Source organism: Lycorma delicatula, chromosome 1 (assembly GCF_047948215.1).
Source record: "Lycorma delicatula isolate Av1 chromosome 1, ASM4794821v1, whole genome shotgun sequence".
Lineage (NCBI taxonomy): Eukaryota > Metazoa > Arthropoda > Insecta > Hemiptera > Fulgoridae > Lycorma > Lycorma delicatula.
The window spans coordinates 192,925,742-192,945,522 of record NC_134455.1 but is presented as its reverse complement, the minus strand read 5'-3'; the positions used below and the strand labels follow the sequence as shown (position 1 = coordinate 192,945,522).

General features: G+C 29.6%; 1 protein-coding gene across 1 annotated transcript in view; it reads right to left on the bottom strand.

The window, feature by feature from the left end:
• The window catches only part of LOC142317735 (ras-specific guanine nucleotide-releasing factor 1-like), a 526,102-nt gene that overhangs the window by 91,345 nt on the left and 414,976 nt on the right, over positions 1–19,781 (bottom strand). The window contains exons 20-22 of the mRNA XM_075354282.1: positions 14,618–14,854; positions 12,169–12,421; positions 4,021–4,240 (exon numbers count right to left, since the gene is read on the bottom strand). Of these exons, the coding sequence (XP_075210397.1) occupies positions 4,021–4,240; positions 12,169–12,421; positions 14,618–14,854 (710 nt within the window). The remainder of the gene's footprint in view (positions 1–4,020; positions 4,241–12,168; positions 12,422–14,617; positions 14,855–19,781) is intronic.

Genomic DNA, 19,781 nt, shown 5'->3' with positions numbered 1-19,781 from the left:
AAAACACTAACAAAAAGAAGCATAAATATAAGCATTCGTAACTGAAGAGTTATAAAGTTCAGGTATGGGAACCTAAGGTTCATACAGCTAACCACGATATGAAACCAGAATCTATGGTATGGAAGACAAAGATGATATTCTAGTTAAAAAACTGTTTTTAACTATAAATCAAAATCATCAGTTTTTGAAAACTATGTGAAGTAATAACAAATAAGTGTCTTGCAGTTTGCCACTAACTTCAAAAACCTATATTTTGTTCACCCTCCCAAAATCAATGAAAATTTTGTAAATCAATGAGAGTTTCTCCAATTAATAATAACTTTTATAGTATTTTCTCAAATTAATAGGTTTTATAGTCTGATTTTATAATGTAGATTAAAAAAATATTGTCTACTGATTGAATTAGATTCTAAGAAAACTCACAAATGAACTAATTAGTGATAATTATACTTTAATCATTAGTGATACATTTGTAATAAACCTAGAAAAATCCAAATTTCATGAACTAAACAGACCTAGATTAATTCTGTCTTCTGTATTTCCTAAGATTTTCTTAACAACAAAGTAACAAAAAACAATACACATAAACATGGCTTTCATGGCAGTTTTATAAATAAGCAAAGCCACAAACATTATCTGAAAATTCCTTGGGGGTACAACATTGATAAATATCTAAAATAAAAAAAAAGTTAAATATTCATCTAATATCCTTAAAATGATCTGATTTTAAAATACCCCTTTCGTTAAAGACATTCAAAATATCTAAATTCTAACATTACAGTGCTTGGCCAAGTATCAGTGTCATATTTCTTTCCTTCTTCTAAGAATTTTATCTTATCACTTTCATTACTAAAATAATGAACAATTTACACCAATGATACAATGAAAATCGAGTACTTGACATGGAATGAGGAAGGAAGAAGAGTATATTTCTTCAGAATAAGGGTATCTTCTTAGTATCTTTCTTCAAATCGGAATTATAGGAACACCCACACAATATATTACGCGGACAGTGGTATGGTACTGTAACAAATGCATGCACTGCACAAAATGTGATTTGGTAACTGGCTGAGCAATCCCCAGATACTTTTTGTGATCATAAGTCGTTTTATTTTTTCATGGACTTGCAAGTCTATCATCACAAAAAGTGATATCCTCAAAAGCTTGTTACATAATTCAACACCATAAATGACTGGAAAAATTATATGCAGGAAATTTGAGTCTATCATATTAGACATGACTGATCAAAACAACAAAATTGGCCATGTCAAAATAATAGAAGAAAAATTGATGAGGTGCTATTTTCAAAAAAGCATTGTTGTTGCATCATTCAGAACAGTGAGAGATAAGTGTTTGATGGCAAACTGGTGAATCCTTTCTTAAAGTTACTGATTGATCATTGCAAAATTTAAGGATGGAAATTGTAAAAACAAGCAATATTGTGAACCCAACTGCTGACATGTATATCAAACTACAGATTTGAAGGCAAACAGTTCCACAGTTTAGGGAGAACTATACTTACAATTTCATTTAGCTGAACACCTTGGTACACACACAGGTGCACACACACACAAATTATAGAATACTTGAGGCCATCATTGAAATGGTACAAGAAAATATACCATCTCAGTCAAAGAGACAATGATTGTTAAAAAGGAATTACCTGCACAACAACTAAAACATATTTTGGAAAAAGGGAGTAGGAACAGTGAATTTAGTGCTGAAAGTGACTGAATATGAATATTTAGATGACAGTGATGTCGAATCAGGTAGTGTAAGTGATTTAAGTGACGAAGAAAATCTTTCTAACATTCAAGTGTGCAAACAATACACAGAGAAACTGAAACCAATGAAGATATTTATATAACTGAAAATGACATTGATACAAATATACCTGTAACAGTAACACTCGATGTACAAAAAATATGAAAGTGGTGAGTAATGTGTTATGGGTGACCAGTCCATCAGAATTAAAAAAAATTGATTTTGTTGAAAATCCTGGTTTTTGTAATCTCATTCCAACTGATATTAAGCCAATTAACAATTTTCAATTACTAGCTGATGATAAGTTTTTTAACTTTACTGTGAATGAAACAAATAATTATATAGAAGTTTTAGAACAAAAATTAATCATCCTAAATCTAATTTTTCAAGGAAACCTGTAACAAAGACAAATTTTGCATGTTTCTGGAACTTGTTTTATACATGGGAAACATTAAATTTAACAGAATACATGATTATTGGTGTACTCATAATTTAATATAACAGCTTTCCATAATTATATGGGCCGGAATAGATTTATGGAAATTATGAGTTCTTCAATTTTGTAATAATGAACAAAGAAAAAGTAATCGTATTCATAAAATACAACCTCTAAGTGATTTTTTTAATGAAAAAATGGCTAATTTGTACTATCCTAAAAAATAATTATGTATAGATGAGTCTATGGTTTTATGGCAGGGACACCTAATTTTTCAACAGTACATTATGAATAAAATAGAATAAATACGGGATTAAATAATCATTAGAAAGGTAGTATTTTAAAACCAAAAATAATTTTCATAATAAAGTAATTAAATTGCACATAAATTAACTTTGACAATTAAGATAACCATTAAATCCAGTTGGTGCCAAATGGTTTGTGTGGCCTGACACAACATGCATTCATTCAGGAGGCCAACGATGCCAAGAAGCATCAAACACATTTTTGGCTTTATAAGTGACATTAGAGTAAAAAAAAGTATCAGTAAAACCACCCATTTTAACCAGATTATTATTACTACTAAAAAAATTAAAACTAGGGTTTTCAAAAAAATTTTGTCAGACCGAGTGGCACTCAACGTGTAAACATAACTAATCTTTACTCCCAACAGTTTTCCAGAAAGCATTTGTTATGCTTGTTATCTTATTGTCTATCTGCTTATAACCTTAGGAGATCAATTTTTTTTTTAAATATTTCACATACTCTTGTACATAGAAAAGGATTTTGATGAAATGGATAAAATGATAGGTGAAAAAATACAAGACTTGTTGGGAATCACCCAGAACCCATTGATCTAGAAATTACCTAAATTTTGTGTTTGCTAAATGATTTTTGCTTTCTTTTGGAAAAAGTTATCAATGTTTAAATATTGTACTATAATAAATACTACTCAAAATACACTTTATAATCATTTCTATAAGTATGACCGCACTATATAATCCTGCAATCAGAAATCATAAGACTTACTTCTTCCTCTTCTTAATTTTAAACAAAAATATTTGAGACAAGGGAAAGAAATATGTCTTGTGGCATGAAGATAAACAACATTTTATTACCAATTCTTACTTTTTTTATATTAACATAATATGCATTTCTATAAACTTATTGACTCTTTTGTGACTAGAATCTCACACCCAATTATAGTTATTTTTATGATGAGGATAAGATGAATTATTTTTATATTGTATAAATATTTTACACTTCCAGTTAGTGACCTTTATGTTTTGTTTTGTTTTTTTAAATACTAATACCACCAACAGTGGTTTTTTAAATTATACATTTGTATACTTTATTACACATGATGTAGCTCACAGACTAGATGGATTGTACATTACTCATATTCTACTAAATATGTTCATCTATTATGGATTCTACCTATTTGATGAATGCTTCCTTTATTTTAACCAATCTTTTGTTTTGCAAACCCATATCTCTCTAATCCAGATTATGTACTTATTTTAAGTTATTGAATAACCAAAGTTACTGTTTTACTACTATTTTCAAGTGTTATTCATTTTTCACATGGTATATACTTAAGTGTTGCTAACAAATGAATTAACTAATTGGGAATCTGAAAATATTAATTTCATAACACTCTTCAACCTCTTCTGGACAATTTTAATTTGAATATAAATTTAATTAAAGTAATTACTTATAAAATTTATAATTGTCCTGTACTTAAACAAAATAACTGACACCAATGTAAAATATAAACTGCAATACAGTGTCCAAATAAACTATGTTAAATCAAGTCCTACCTGCATCACGGCAGAATTTACAATCGATGCAGAACGTGATGATGATGCACTATGGTAATGATGATGTAAAGAGGGATCATCCTCGTCAACCCATTCTTCATTCTTATCATCAGTTTCTAATGTCCCTAAACCTCCCATTCCTACACAAACACCACCTGATGTAGTATCACCTTTTCTTCTAATTCCAACAACTGCTGGTTTTTCTGCAGATTTTACTGTTCTGGAATAATTTTAAAGAAATTAAATATAACTACTACGTAATAAAATTTAAATTTTATTAAATTATATCGCAAGTAAAAATATTTAAATAACAGATAATGAAATGTGTAGCAAATTCGATTTCAAAACTAATTTTTTTTTTTTCATTAAGTACATTACATAATGCCATGTAATCAGATCAATGAATTTATTTCACTGCCAATTCAATTAACGCCACATCTACAGAAGTACAAAATAAAATAAAATTTTCATGAGTCCACTATTACGAATTCTTTTTTCCTTAAGATGTGTCATAAAAAAAAGATAATCAGTATATAATCTTATACAGAAATATAAGGTGCACAGTAGAAAACATGAATATTAATCCGTGTGAGAAGACCATGCTGAATAACTATCATATAAAAGGTTTAGGAAAATGAATTTACTTTTGAAAACTATTTCTTACATATTTTATCGCTGTAAAATTTGCTTAACTGGAACAGACAGTCAGTTCTTTTGCTACGATGGTTGCAGAAGCAATGCAACCACTACAATAATCTCCCCCACAAAACATGCTTGAGAGAATTAAATCTCTGTAGACTTAAGTAGTTTTTAACTATTGCCATCGTTTCCTGAAAACTATACTCAATTTTTTTTTTCTTATTTGACATTTCAGACATTTTGACATTTCTCTCATATTCCTCACATTTTCATAAATTTAAAAGCTTCTTCAAATCAGAAAATTGTAGTTAATAAAGTAACTTGCACCCTTCTAAGAAGCATAATTGTCATATTTTAGGTTCTACCGCAACAGGTGAATATCTGTGGAGGTAGCTATTCAGCTACCTCTACAGATATAGCATACTCATTACAGTAAAGTAATCGCTCAATGCAGGAAAGTCCTGTTGCAGTGTGCAGCAGTACTTTCAATAATCAATAAGAGTACCAATTGAGTCACGGCAGTCAAAAGTCAGTTGTGACAATACATCCATCCATTGACAAAGTAAATAAATTTTTATTTTGAAAGAGGAGACAGAAGAAAACCATACAGGATTTCTGATAGAACTCTCTATCCTAAATGTGGTTATAGGACTCATAATAATTACAGAATAAAAATGCTAAATTATATTTTTAAAGGTATTTATTTATTTATTTTTTTTACTTTAGTATGTGTTAAAATCAATTAAAGCTGGTTATTTTACTATTATTATATTCCAGTCTATTGATGTAATTAAAAATTTCTTGTTTAACATTTTACTTTATAATTACTGTAATCTGTTATGAACTAGTTAAACAATCAAAAATGAAATAACTAAATGAAATTACTTAAAATAACTAGCTTTTTTAATGACCAGTTAAACCCATTTTACTAAAACTAAAGTTTTAAAACCTTCATTATAACACTTTGTTTCTTGCAGCATCTTCATTGAAGGAATGATGCTCCTGTCTTCAGCATAGTTTCATACGATGTAATTGTGGTTTTATCGAGAACTGAATTAGGCAAACACACATTCATAATGTGGTCAAAAAATGAGTTGGATTTAAACTATGTGCTCTTTTGCACACTTTCAGACAATGAAGAAAGCAGAAAAAAATTATCGAAAGCATAATATGATTTTCTAAAGCCCTATAATTAAAAGACCTGATTCAATTTGTCATTTAAAAAGTAGTTAGTTTCAAATTATTACAATTTTTTAAAAGTAATCTTGCACAATTTAAATTAAATATATAATTTCCTTGAGCCAATTAACAAATCTTAATTCTTCATTTAATATTTCCTACATAAAATTTTAATATTTTACACATACATACACCAGACACCAGACGGATCGTACAATTACTCATATTCTACTAAATATGTCCATCCATTATGGGTTCCACCTATTTAATGAATACTTCCTTTATTTTTACCAATCTTTTTTTTTTTTTGTAAACTCATATCTCTCTAATCCAGATACCGTACTTATTTTAAGTTACTGAAAAACCAAAATTACTGTTTTAATAATATTTTCATGTGTTATTCATTTTTCACACAGCACAATACTTTAAGTGTGGCTAAAAATTAATATGTATATGATATATGATCTTAACATGATACTAAAAAAGCAGATTAAGGCATACATTTATTTAATATTACATACGAAGACTGTTCAGAAAATAACTGAACATTTTTTAAAATTAAGCGCCAACAAAGATATTTAGTGATGTGCGGTTGAAGCATTGTGTTCTGCATAACCTTCTCTGTAATCACATGTTCTTGAATTGTTGTTTTCATGTTATTGTTATTTGAGTGCAAGGTATTTGAGTGTTAGTGGTGATTTTTGTAATGTATGATTTTCAGGAGCAACGATACAATATAAAATTTTGCATGAAACTGGGGAAAAATTTCACAGAAATTTCAAACCTTTGAAATTACGGAGACGATACTCAGGGTTGTACGCAATGTTAAGAATTGTTTTCACAATTTAAAAGTGGTCATGAGTCAACTGAAGATGACTAGGAAGGCCTTTGACTTCAGCTAATGACAGCCACATTCAGAAAACAATCTGGTGAATACAAATTGCTGATTAACCGTCATAGAACTTGCAGAAGAGGTTAGCATCCCAACTGGATCATGTATAACATTTTGACTGAAAAATTGAACATGCATCCAGTTGTTGCAAAAGTTTGTTCCTCGTTTGATGACCGAACAGCAGAATGAACATCAAGTGGACATTTGTTGGAAACGTCTTGAACAAGCCAATACAATGAAACATTCATGCAAAGGATCATAACTGGGAACTTTCATCTCCCAGTTATGATCCCAATACTGGGAGATGAAAGTTTACGGCTACGACACTGAAACAAACGTTCAATCATCACAATGGAATGATCGGTAAAGGATCTCCATGCCCCAAGAAAGCACATCAGTTTTGATCCAATATCAAAGTGATGCTATCTGGTTTTTTTTGTTTTTTTTAATGAAATTGTGCATTTTGAATTCTTGCCTCAAGAAGAAACAGTGAACCATGCGTACTATTACAGTGTTTTACAACAGTTACATGAAAAAATCCGCAAAAAGAGATCAGAATTGTGGTGAGACAACTCATGGTTCCTTCACCCCGACAATGCACCTGTACACTCAGTTTTGTGCCAAAAATCAGACAATTGTCCTCCCTCAGCCTCCCAACTTGCCAGACCTGGTTTCTTGTGATTTTTTCTTATTTCTAAAATTAAAATCAGTGATGAAAGATGCCATTTTAAGACTATTAATGACGTTAAAACAAATTCATCATAGATCTTAAACACCACTTCAAACCAAGGTATTCAGGACTGCTTCGTGAAGTGGAAATACCACTGAAAAAAGATTTTGTTTTGTTTTTTTTAATGAAATTGTGCATTTTGAATTCTTGCCTCAAGAAGAAACAGTGAACCATGCGTACTATTACAGTGTTTTACAACAGTTACATGAAAAAATCCGCAAAAAGAGATCAGAATTGCGGTGAGACAACTCATGGTTCCTTCACCCCGACAATGCACCTGTACACTCAGTTTTGTGCCAAAAATCAGACAATTGTCCTCCCTCAGCCTCCCAACTTGCCAGACCTGGTTTCTTGTGATTTTTTCTTATTTCCAAAATTAAAATCAGTGATGAAAGATGCCATTTTAAGACTATTAATGACGTTAAAACAAATTCATCATAGATCTTAAACACCACTTCAAATCAAGGTATTCAGGACTGCTTCGTGAAGTGGAAATACCACTGAAAAAAGTGTGTGAATAGGTGAGGTGAGTAATTTGAAGAGGACAAGGACTAATGAACTAATAAAACTAATTATGGTCTGTAGTAAATATAATGATTATTTTGCATATTAGATCCTGTTTATCATGAAAATTTAAAAAACTTAGCTTGTGAAAGTGATAAAGTTAAGAATATCTAATTTTATTAATTTTTATGATGCTGACAATGTTGAACAAAGAAGTCTTATAATAATTCTTTCACCTAAATCAACAACTGGTTGAGATTACATATCTTTTAGGGGCTTTAAAATCTGTGTACGGTTTTACTGCTCATCCTTTCACTATTAATCAATTTCTCAAAAACTGGTGGTCACTTTCTTACTTATCTCAAACTAACTAATATTTTATCTGTATAGAAAAGCAAAGATATGTTAAATTTAGCAATAAATCAACAAACTGCATTAATGTCAGAATTATCCACATTCTTCTTTGAAAGAGCATTACATAAAAGCCTGGAAGCCTTTTTAAATGCAGTAATGTAACTCCAGCTACCCAGCACAACACAGCTGTAGAAGGCAGTTATGCACTTCTACAGCCATAAATAATTATTAAAGTACTATTTATTCAAACCTGGATGTGGAGGGAATACCTGGTTTTTTCCATAACTTATCACGAGCATTTAATAGTCTCAAATAATAAACCAGTTAGCACACTATTAAAACTTTGTGGTATTTGTTTTCCTTCAGAACTCATGGAATCTTATTTGTCTAATAATCCTCAGAGGACAGAAATTAAATATCTGTTTAATGTTACCTGTAAATATAAATTTTACTTAGGAATAATTTCAAGAACTGTTCCTAAGGTTCCACATTGGGCCCAGGGTTGTTTTTGTTTACTTTGGATCTCGCATCCTCTAAAATATGTTAAACTAATTGGAAATGCTGATGATACTTTTTTTGTGTAGGGGAACAAAAAAAAATTAATTATTTAGACAGATTCTTTATTTTTTTAAACAAACTATTTAATTACTTTTCTTTATTAAAAATAGTCTTAACCTAAATCGTACTTAATCCCATTTAAATGCATTACTCTTATAAAACTTATTTTGATGTAACCCAGCCAATCGAGATTGTAATTGATCAAATTATTGGTATGTCCCTACAGTAGAATTTCTCTATCTACCTTTTCTCAATTAAACTAACTCAATCATACTTAATATTCTCATAACAAAATGAGTTTAAATTACTGTGTTTACTCATGCACAACAAGCACCTTTTTTCTTGCAACTAACATAAAATTTAAAAGTGCTAGTGATACTCAGGGATTTCAAAACGAGAGTCCAGTATCTGTATTTACCACTGTATACATGTTACAATATACTAATATACAGTAGTAATGTAATCAAATCATAGCATGTATTCTAATTTCTTTTGATATCACATCAGTAACTTAATGTTGAGTCACATCAATTAAGTTTAGGTAATTGCTAATTTATAAATAAACTTTTTTGTCATAAGTATTTTTATTTATCTCTGCATTTCATTATAATATTTTATTAACATCCATTACAACATTTTTTATTATTTAAAATCCTGAACTTCTGTATAGAACACAAATTGTTTCAGCTAAACACACAACAGTATTCATTTTATTTTAGTTGAATGAAGGTAGATTACGTGTTCAGTTTATACTCGTACTTTATACTAAGTATTTCCAGATAGCATTTTAAGCAAGCTAATAAAAATGAGTTTTGTAAAATACCTTTATTCATTTACAGCAAAAAATAAAAAGTTATTTGCTTAGCTGAGAAAATCAGTGATCTTGCAGCAAATACGTAAATATGATATTCTGGAATTGTGTATAAGAGGTTGGGGATAGAAAGAGAGAAGCTTATGGATAGTAGTAAAAGCAGAAGAGAATTTTACAGCTGAATTCAGAACTTTCCTCAACTCGAAAAGCAGCTGCTTTCTTACATTAAAGACATATGCAAGCAAAGGATTTGCTATTTCAAAGAGATGCCAATTTGCAGCTGCACAAATTGCAAAGGAACTTCAAATATCAAATTTTAAAGCAAGTTGAGGATGGTTAGATTGTTTTATAATAGGTAAACTATCAACAAGAAAACGTACATCTATTTGTCAATGTTTACGGATGCCTTTGAGGAAAAATTACTGGCCTTCTAGAGAGATGTAATTCAGTTACGACAAGAAAATAGCTTTTTAATGGGCAAGCAGGTATGCCGATCAAACACCAGTTTACTTCAATATACCAGCAGACTCAACAATTAATGCTGTCAGTAATAAAACTGTTTGTATGTATACTTATGATTATGAAAAACTACAATATACTGTCATATTAACAGTACTTGCAGATGGCAAAAAACTTCCATCATTTTTTAAATTTAAAAGAAAAACCCTTCTAAAGGGTGAAAAATTACCTGCTGGTGTGATTGTTAGGTGCCAAGATAAAGGATGGGTGGATAATATGCCGTATTTAGAATGGGTAAAATATATGTGGGAGCAGTAAACAGGCTGGAAATACAAACAGTAAAGAAGCTGGAAGTTAAAGAGATGAAGCGCAACAACGTTAGTGAACTCCTTGTGCTCCTCATGCTGTTAGAATGTAATTACTTCCACTTTCCATTTTAATTTTCGTTCCAATGTAGAAACTTTAAAAGAATAAAGTTTGGTAATCCTCTCTTTTTCTAATAATACAAAGCTTAATTCATGTGAATGCATCAAAACCCTTTTGAATATCCATAAATGCCAGATTGCTCTTCAAGCTGAATTCAGAATTTTTTCTATCAAACAAGTATAAAAAACAGGTTGAACAGGTTTCATAGCAAAAAGGGTCTGTTCTTCTGTACAAGCTATTCCACACCTGAAACTGCTCTACACTTGTATTAACAAGATTAAAATAAATAATAAAAAATCTAATTCTAACATCTATAATAAAGCAGGAGTTCATACAATAGAATCTGAAGAGCAAATTTTTAAAAGAATTATTCATAACAATAACAAACAAAAATCTAATTAGACTTATCATATTAGGAAAAATAAACACTAATTTCAAGAATAGAAAACATAAAACATCAGAAATCAACAGCAACAAATTCAAATTCTTAAGAAAATATGTATACAATAAAAAACAGTAATGAAAATATAATAAATGAAGAAGTAGAATATGAATAAGATTAGATAGGGAAAAAAATTACTTTAAATTATTGAAATTTATATTTAAGAATATATAATTATGAGGCATATTCATAAAGTAAGAGCCATTTCATTTGGTCATTAAAAAAAATTAACTCGTGAGAAAAGGTTTTTACTTATAGTTTTAGTTTACTACATACCTACTTCACTTTTCCACATAATCATCATTCAGTTCTAAGCACTTTTTATAATGCTGTACCAATTTCTTTAACCCCTCTGCATAGAAGTTCACCACCTGGAAATTGAACCAGTTGACAACAGCAGTCTGAGTTCCTCGTTATTTTCAAACCGTTGTCCACCAAGCCACTTTTTCAAATGCAAGAAGAGGAAGTAGTCGCTAGGTGCAAGGTTGGGACTACATCGAGGGTGGTCAAAAAGTTCGCAATGAAAATCTTGAATCTTCTTCTTGGCTAAGGCAGCGGTGTGAGAACACACGTTACTGTGAAGCAGGATTACACCGGATGACAGTTTCCGGTGTCGTTGATTTTGGATCGCAGGTCTCAGCTTAGTGAGCGTTTTGCAGTACACATTAACTTAATTATTGATTCACATTCCATGAAATCAACCAAAATGACGCCCTTTTGTCCCAAAAAACAATAACAAACATTTTTAAACTCAAGTACGGAGATTGCTTAAACTTTTTCGATTTTGGGGAACTTGAATGGCATTGGTGTAGGATATCCACGTCTTGTCACCCATAACAATGTGGGAAAACAAATCATCTCCATCTTGTTGACAGTGGTTCAAAAACGCTTGTCCACTGCACATTCTTTGCTCTTTGTGTTGTCGGTGAGCACTGTCGGTGAACACACTTTTTTCTAACAGAAATCATTAATATATTTTAAATAGAAAGCAGATATTTTGAGAGGATTATATAAACCTAAGAATATAATTAATGTATTCTCCTTCAAGAAATTTTAATGCTTCTAACTATAAAAATGATCATACAAACATCATAAAAATAATTTTCATTTGTTTGCTAAATTGTAAAAAATATAATTTTAAGTAAACAAGATACCTTTCATGAACACTAGTTGTAACAGCTGCAGTAGTACAGGAAGTTGTAGTATTAGCAATTGGCTGAGTGCTATTTAGTTGAAAGCCTATCTGAGATACACAATGTGAAGCCTGTGAATGAGGTACTGGAGTTGAAGTTGGTGTTGGAGTGTTATTACTGTCCTGAGGGCTTGGATCTGAACCATTGGAAGAACCTACCAGAGTTACTGAACTTAAATTACTAGGCGAGGAAGGAGCACTTATTACTGTTACATCTATAAAAAATTAACAGAAAAAAAATACTTCAAGAAAAATGAAGTCACTAAAATGAATACCAAAGAGTACACCCTATTCTCATCAAACATGGTTATTGATCCCAGAATATGAAATTCATCACTTTTAGTTTTATTAAATAGGTACTATCAAAATTTCATGACAGTCTATATTCTGGTTAGTGTACATATACTAGCATTTTAGATTTATTTTCTACAAAAGTACACTTTCAATAAAATTACTTATCATAAAAATTTTCACTTCCATAATGGCAGAAAAGGATTCTGTTTTGGTAAGTTTAAGTTACTCATTCATTCCGAATTGTAATTAAACAACAAAAACTATATATAAGATTGCTTAGTTTTCATTAAACAATTAACCAACAAACTGAACATTAAGTATAACTATAACTTGCAAGTAGTTAAAAGTTAAGTTATAACATCATCAAATAAAATATTTTTCAAATAAATTTTATTAAAAATTAAATATTAAAAGATAAAATGAGGCTAATTTCATATTCAAGATGATTAAAACTTACTTATTTCCTTTAAATAAAATAGAAAAATACATGATAACATAGGAAGCACAATACGTAAACAAACTCCAGTACGCAAGAGCTTGTATTCATGTTTTGCTTTATTAAAATCTTTTTCAGAGTACTGACACACTGTTAACAAAAACCAAATAAGAAATCACAAGCAAACAACAATAAAAGCTTGAAAAATGAAGGCATAAATAAAAAATGAAAGCTAGCACAAAAAACTACTTTAGACTAATTGTAATGTATAATTTCAGCAAAAGAGCAGTAGTAATTTATTTATTTTTTTTTATTTAATGGTTCAAAATCACAACCAAATATAACAACACTGATAAAAGTTAATAGGCAGTACAAAATATGAAATATTGGACTAAAATCACAAACAGGATACTTTTCATCAAGGAACCACTGTAAGCTGTGCTCACAAAAACATATTTATTCATATTGTAGATCAGTTACAAATGTAACTTGCAGTTAGGTTTTAATGAAGAATGTATGTACTTTTTTCAAAATATCAATTCTAGACAACTGTGACTCAAATCAGTTTGTAATTTTCAGAAAGATAAAGAAAAGATAGAAATAAGAATAAAGAAAGTTAAATGATTTTCCATCATTTTTTTATCTGACATCTTGCGTTTGGAAATACAGTTCTAGTTTTGTCAACAAAACATGGTTCTATACATGGTGAACCATAAATAAAAGCTTAAGATGTCAAAGTATTGAAAATAAAGTTGGAAATAATTTTAGAATAAAATGTACTAAACTAGGAATTTGCTATGTTAGAAAGCCACTGTTTTCTAAGATTATTTCCCTATCCTTAAAAATAACTACTTGTTTTCCTAATCTCCTTCACTGCACATCCTACATGCTGCAACCTACAAGCTCTTTGGAAGTTGAAAAATTAATGTACACCACAAGACATTATCAATAATCCTTAGGATATTCAGAAAAATTTCAGAATTATAAAATGATAGATTTTTCTAACCACTTTGGGTGCATCACTTACATTTCATTCCATTCCATTTCATGATATAAACCATTTGTGTGCTAAATAAGTTTTACTAATTCAACGTACGACATGCTTATGAATCAACCTTTGAAATATTTTTCTTACTGCAAACCGGAGAATCAATGGTTGTTCAATGGTGAACTCATCTCCGTGTAGAAAACCTTACGAGCCGTTTTTCAAAATTTAATGGAACATATTTAGTTAGCAAATGGTTAAAATGTTTTAATACCAATAAACCCAAAAATTTTCTGCAGCATCAACTTGGTTATTTCAAGTACCACAGGAGAAGTCCTTTTCAGCTATTTTAGCAACAGATCTAAGCCTGTCACCTTTCTCAACTTTAACATGAGCATAACTCCTTTTCAGTAGTGACTACAACATCTACAAATAACATCTCTAGCAATTTTTAAGGTTATGATTCTAACCTTCCTGTTATTGATCAGCGATGTGAAAATTTATTACTTCTTCTGCTTCTATGAAAATACCTTATTAATAATTTTCCAGGTGGTTATGTTTACTCTATGAAATACCAAAGTTGTACCGTGTTCACTTCTTCCTGATACAACTTTTACACTCATATGTCAGAATTCTAAATTATTTAATTAAAGGTTCTAAGATTTCACACATAAGAATGAAAGAAGCAAACAATACCTGTTAAAGTTTCAGCACTAGATGAAACAGCCATTGTGTTTGGGATTGTCAGTAAGCTAGAATCTACTTCTTCAACTCTTATGCTGACTTTTCTTCTAGGAGACTGTGATTGCTGATTGCCAACTACATGCTGACACGATGAAACCCCTGATGACATTGTTGATGCAGTCACTGACTCTTTAACAACAACTGGACTAGAACTTTCCTTAATGAGGCCCAACTGTTGTTCTTCATCAACTGTAATAAAAAAAATGAATGTATACTGATTAATACTTAAATTCATATTTTATTTGTATTACAACTATTTTACTTTAACAAATTGTAGGATTTTAATATAACAGTAACATAATTCTAATATATTAAAAAAAACCTAATTAGCATCCTTTATGTTTAGCAAAAATTAACCCAGAGGAAACCTCAGTGTTAAAAAAATTATGAAATAAAAAAATTATATGAATAGAAAATTATAAACTCTACACCACGGTGGTGATAAATAAAAAAGTTGGAAGAGAATGCTTGTCTTTGTGAATCAGGTAGTTTTTAACATAGATACCAAAGCAGGCAGCTGCCTTTTTAGTAGTTTATTGAAGTTGCCAACTGAATAATGGCTCATACAGTCTGAAAATTAAGAATTAAAACCTTTGCTTCGAACTATGAGTACTGCATTGCTGAAAGCAATGTACATCTACAATTATAATCTCTGAAGAATGTTTTTACCATTTCTTTCGTCTAAGTATGACAATGTTCTCTCTTCTTGGGAAAATACTACATAGGTAAAATAGTACCTAAATCAAGTCTCAAACTGGAGATTACTCAAGAAAAGTTCAACAAAAAATATACTCATGACATTCTTTGAGTCAAAAATGGGATGTTTACCTCTGTATGTTTTCTTTTACTTAAAAACAAAACTGGTAGGTAAGATGGTTTTAGAAAACGAAACTAATAAATTTACTTTAGATATAATAATTAGTGAGGCAAGGTAGAAAATGTGCAGAATTTTTGATAAGGAAAATTATTAAAAAATAATTATTAATGAGTAAGAAGGGGTAGAATGCAGTATTATAAACAATGTGAAAGAATTTTTTTGTCAAGTTTGACTCGGTCTAAGCCAAAAGACAACACAGATTTATATGCCTATCTTTTTAGCAGAAAGTATGTATGAAGAAGTAAAAATCTTGGTTAAGATGATGATTTAACAAAGTACATGAAACGTGATGAAAAATATATAATTTAGATTAACTTAAAATTCCACTATAGGAAATTAAAAGGAAAAGAAAATACCTAAAAAATTTTGGCTTGTCATAAAAATAAAAGAAGATCCAAACTTAATATATTCTATAAAAGATATGAATTAATGATTACAAACAATCTTTTGTTAGCAAAAGTTCCTAAAATAAGAAAGACATGGGTGAAATCAGCACACCTGATACATAATATCAGGTGTGCTGATTTCACCATCTTAAAATCAAATAAATGAGCTGTAAGATATAATCAGCAGTAATCATGAATACTGATAAAATTAGTTGTAATAAAATGTAGATTGAATAAAATATTAAAAAGAAACAAAGAACAAAAAACAAGATATACTTAGATTAAAGGATAATGTGCAACATAGACAGTATGTACGGACCAAGGGAAAGAAGTACATTCTACAAAAATTAATAGAAAATGAATAATGAATATAAAAAAGACATTACTAAGACAGAATGAGGAAAGGTGAAATGAAAGGTGTATGAAGAAAGAAAGTACTATACGGTAAACATGAGAATGGTAAGAAAAAGCACAGACTTTTAAGAAATAAAACAAATAGACTACATAAACTGACAAAGGAAACTGGATAAAAAAAAATATTTTGATGTAGAAAAGAAAATAGTTCAGGGAAGATTAAAACACAGCATGTAGAAAACTATCTCAAACAAATAAAACTTATATCAGTGCAGTTTAGTACCACTGTTAGAAAGTAAAGAATAAGCTGTTAGATGTAAAAATAAACAGAACAGATAAAAAAAAAAGGTTAGTGAAATAATAATGATGAGTAAAAAAAACTGACATGTTAAAAGAAAACTTTATACTAAATTCAGAATTTGCCAGAGTAAATTATAAAAGAGAAGGAATAGGAATTACATCATCTGAATTACTAAAATACTTAGATGACATAAAACTGAATAGGTTGAACAAGTTAGTAAGCAAATTTAACTGGAGAAGTCTGAAGATTTCACTAAAGGTAACATCAGTTAGAATCCCAAATGAATCAGAAGCAGATTAACACAAGAAATACAGCCAAGAAGTTTGACATCTCATGCATCTAAAATTATAATAAATTAATAGAAAATGAGATAGAAGACATTAAATGAAGAAAAATTTGCGTTCAGAATAGTATGGGTAAAAGAAAGTAATTTTAACTCTCAGATTAATCTTGAAGAGCAAGCTGAAGAAAAATATATGGATTAAAATATTGCAGAATATATAATTAAAAATACCATCAAAGATAAACAAAATAATACAGAAATTTTAGAAAGATTTTATAGCTTTAAAAAAATTATAATACCTTTGTAAATGTTAAACACATCTAAACCAAACACAGACTAAGGACACTCACTGTAATGACTCGCTGTAAGGGCACTTGCTGTAATATATATATAATAGCAAATGTATTTATTATTTATAAAGAAAAAATATTTAATAAAGAATATTGTTTTTAAATTTTCATTAAAACCAGATAAAATGGTAAATACAAATTTTTATTAAAAGTATAGAAGGAATATACAATAAACAACAGATTGTTGCCCAGTGCTTAACACATGATGGACGAGTATAACTTGTCCGACTATCTTTGCTCAGTTGAACGACGGATCAGTATACGTTATTCTTGTGTTTAAAATTCTTTATCTTCTGTTAGGAAGACTCCAGGTCATCTTTTGTTGATTTTAGATGTTCAGTGTTTCTTACTGAATTTGTACATCAAATTGTTTTCACTATCTATTGGATAATTTTTGAATTGTGTTAGTTTCAGTGAAATTATATTTGTGAGGCACTGCATAGATGATATTTGTGAGGCAAGTTTGTTTACATGCGTGTTGATTATTTTCCATCTTTATTCTATTAACACAATTATTTTCATTATTAGTGTTTAAAAATTAACAAAATGAGTGATATTTATGACCTTAAATTAGTCAAATTTTTGTATGTACCTTAGATAATAGCGATGGAGAAAATTTTGATTCTGACAAAGAAATTGAGTTATGTCTATTGAACATGAACGAATCAGTGAATTATGTTTTGATAGTGGTTCTGAAGGAGAACTAGACGATGAGGATAGATCCAACATACAACGGTTCGGTTATTTGTGATTACAATTTATATTCATCAAATGATTATTATGACCACCGACGTTCAAAATTAAAAAAAAGTTGTTTCTGTAACTGAAACAACTTGGTTATGATTATGATGAAACTTGATTTGGTTAGTGATATTATTTCTGATGATTTTTGCTAACAATTCTACTTGTATTGAATTAGATTTAGGCCTACTTTCAACTTCATCAGCTCCTGTCATTGTCAATATTACACTTTCATAAGATTGTAACAACTGTTACAATTATTATTTTTTTTTTTTATAAAATAGTTTCCAAGAATAATAATTTTCTCCACACAATAATAACAATAATTTTCTCCAGTTCTAAGCATTACCAGACAAACACCATTATGAAGTGACCATACTTCGTTTCTCTGTTTTTTTTTTAATTTGTATTTTACTTTTTATTTTATTTTATGTTTTTTAGTCAAGCAACCGGAGGCAGGTGTAGCCAGTTGTGTCACACATAAAGTAACAGCAGCTGTGTTGGTTAAGCTGCCATGCCATGCACCATCACATCCCTTAAAATATGGAAATTAAAAAAACCCGAAAATAGTTGTTAGATATTTTTCTGAAGAGCAAGCCTCAATCTAGTGAATATCTTGTTTAGTATAATCAGAAATGGGGAAAATTTACAATCATTGTTCAAATATTTTTTTACCTTTCTTCACCCTTTTCAAGATCAAATTTTGAAAATCTAGAAATTGGTTATATTTACAAGAAAATTATACATACCAAAAATCAAGAGGATATCTTTGTTTTTAACAGAGAAATTAAAAAAATGCCAGGTTTCAAAAACTATTAAAATTCCATTTTAACCCTTTAAACTTGGAATTTCAAGAAATTTGATTTTAGATATTCACATGAAGATTACACATACCAAAAATCAAGATGATATCTTCATTTGTTACAGAGAAATTACAAAAAAAATAGTAAATTTCACTGTTACTCGATTTTAACCCTTTACAGACAAAATTAAAAAAAAATCCTTTATTAGTGTACACTTATACCATAAGAAGAACATGTATACAAATGTTCATCAATTTATATTCAGCAGTTTTTGCTGGGAGTTGATGAATCAGTCACTCGGTCAGGATAAGTTGCTTTATAGGTACAGATATACTCATATATATCACAAGAGATATGTCTGAGAGTATATTATACATATTTATGAGGTGTGATCAAAGAATGACTATCAATATTTTCGGCTATATTAGACATGTAGATCAAACTTGGCAGCTGAGTAATTAGAATATATTTTATTAAGTGGCAATTTTTTTTTTTTTTTAAATGATGGAATAAACGATTTGAATTAAATTCTCCATTAAAAATTGAATGCAGTGCAATGAAGTGGTGAAGTTCTTAGGGAAGGTTTTTTGTGAGGATGTTCAATTTTGATACAGCAAGGGTTTATGAATGGCATAAACGATTTCAAGAAGCCCATTAAGAATTTGAACACAAAAAAGAGTTGGGACATCCTAACACATCAACAACCGGTGAAAATATTGACAAAATAAAAAGACAATGTGATCAATAATCATCAAATCATTTTTATATAAGTTGTTAAAGAGGTGGAAATCTCTTATGCCTCGTGTAAAAATATTTGACTGACATTTTGGGTTGAAACAAGTAGCAACAAAATCTATTTCAAAATTCCTGAACTTTCAACAAAAGCAACATCGCAGAACAATTGTTAGCTGACTCGCTGATGACTAAGAATTAGTCAAATGTAATGCAGGTGATGAAACATGGGTGTATGGTTATGACATTAAAATGAAGATCTATTCATCCCAATGGAAGCTTAAAAAAA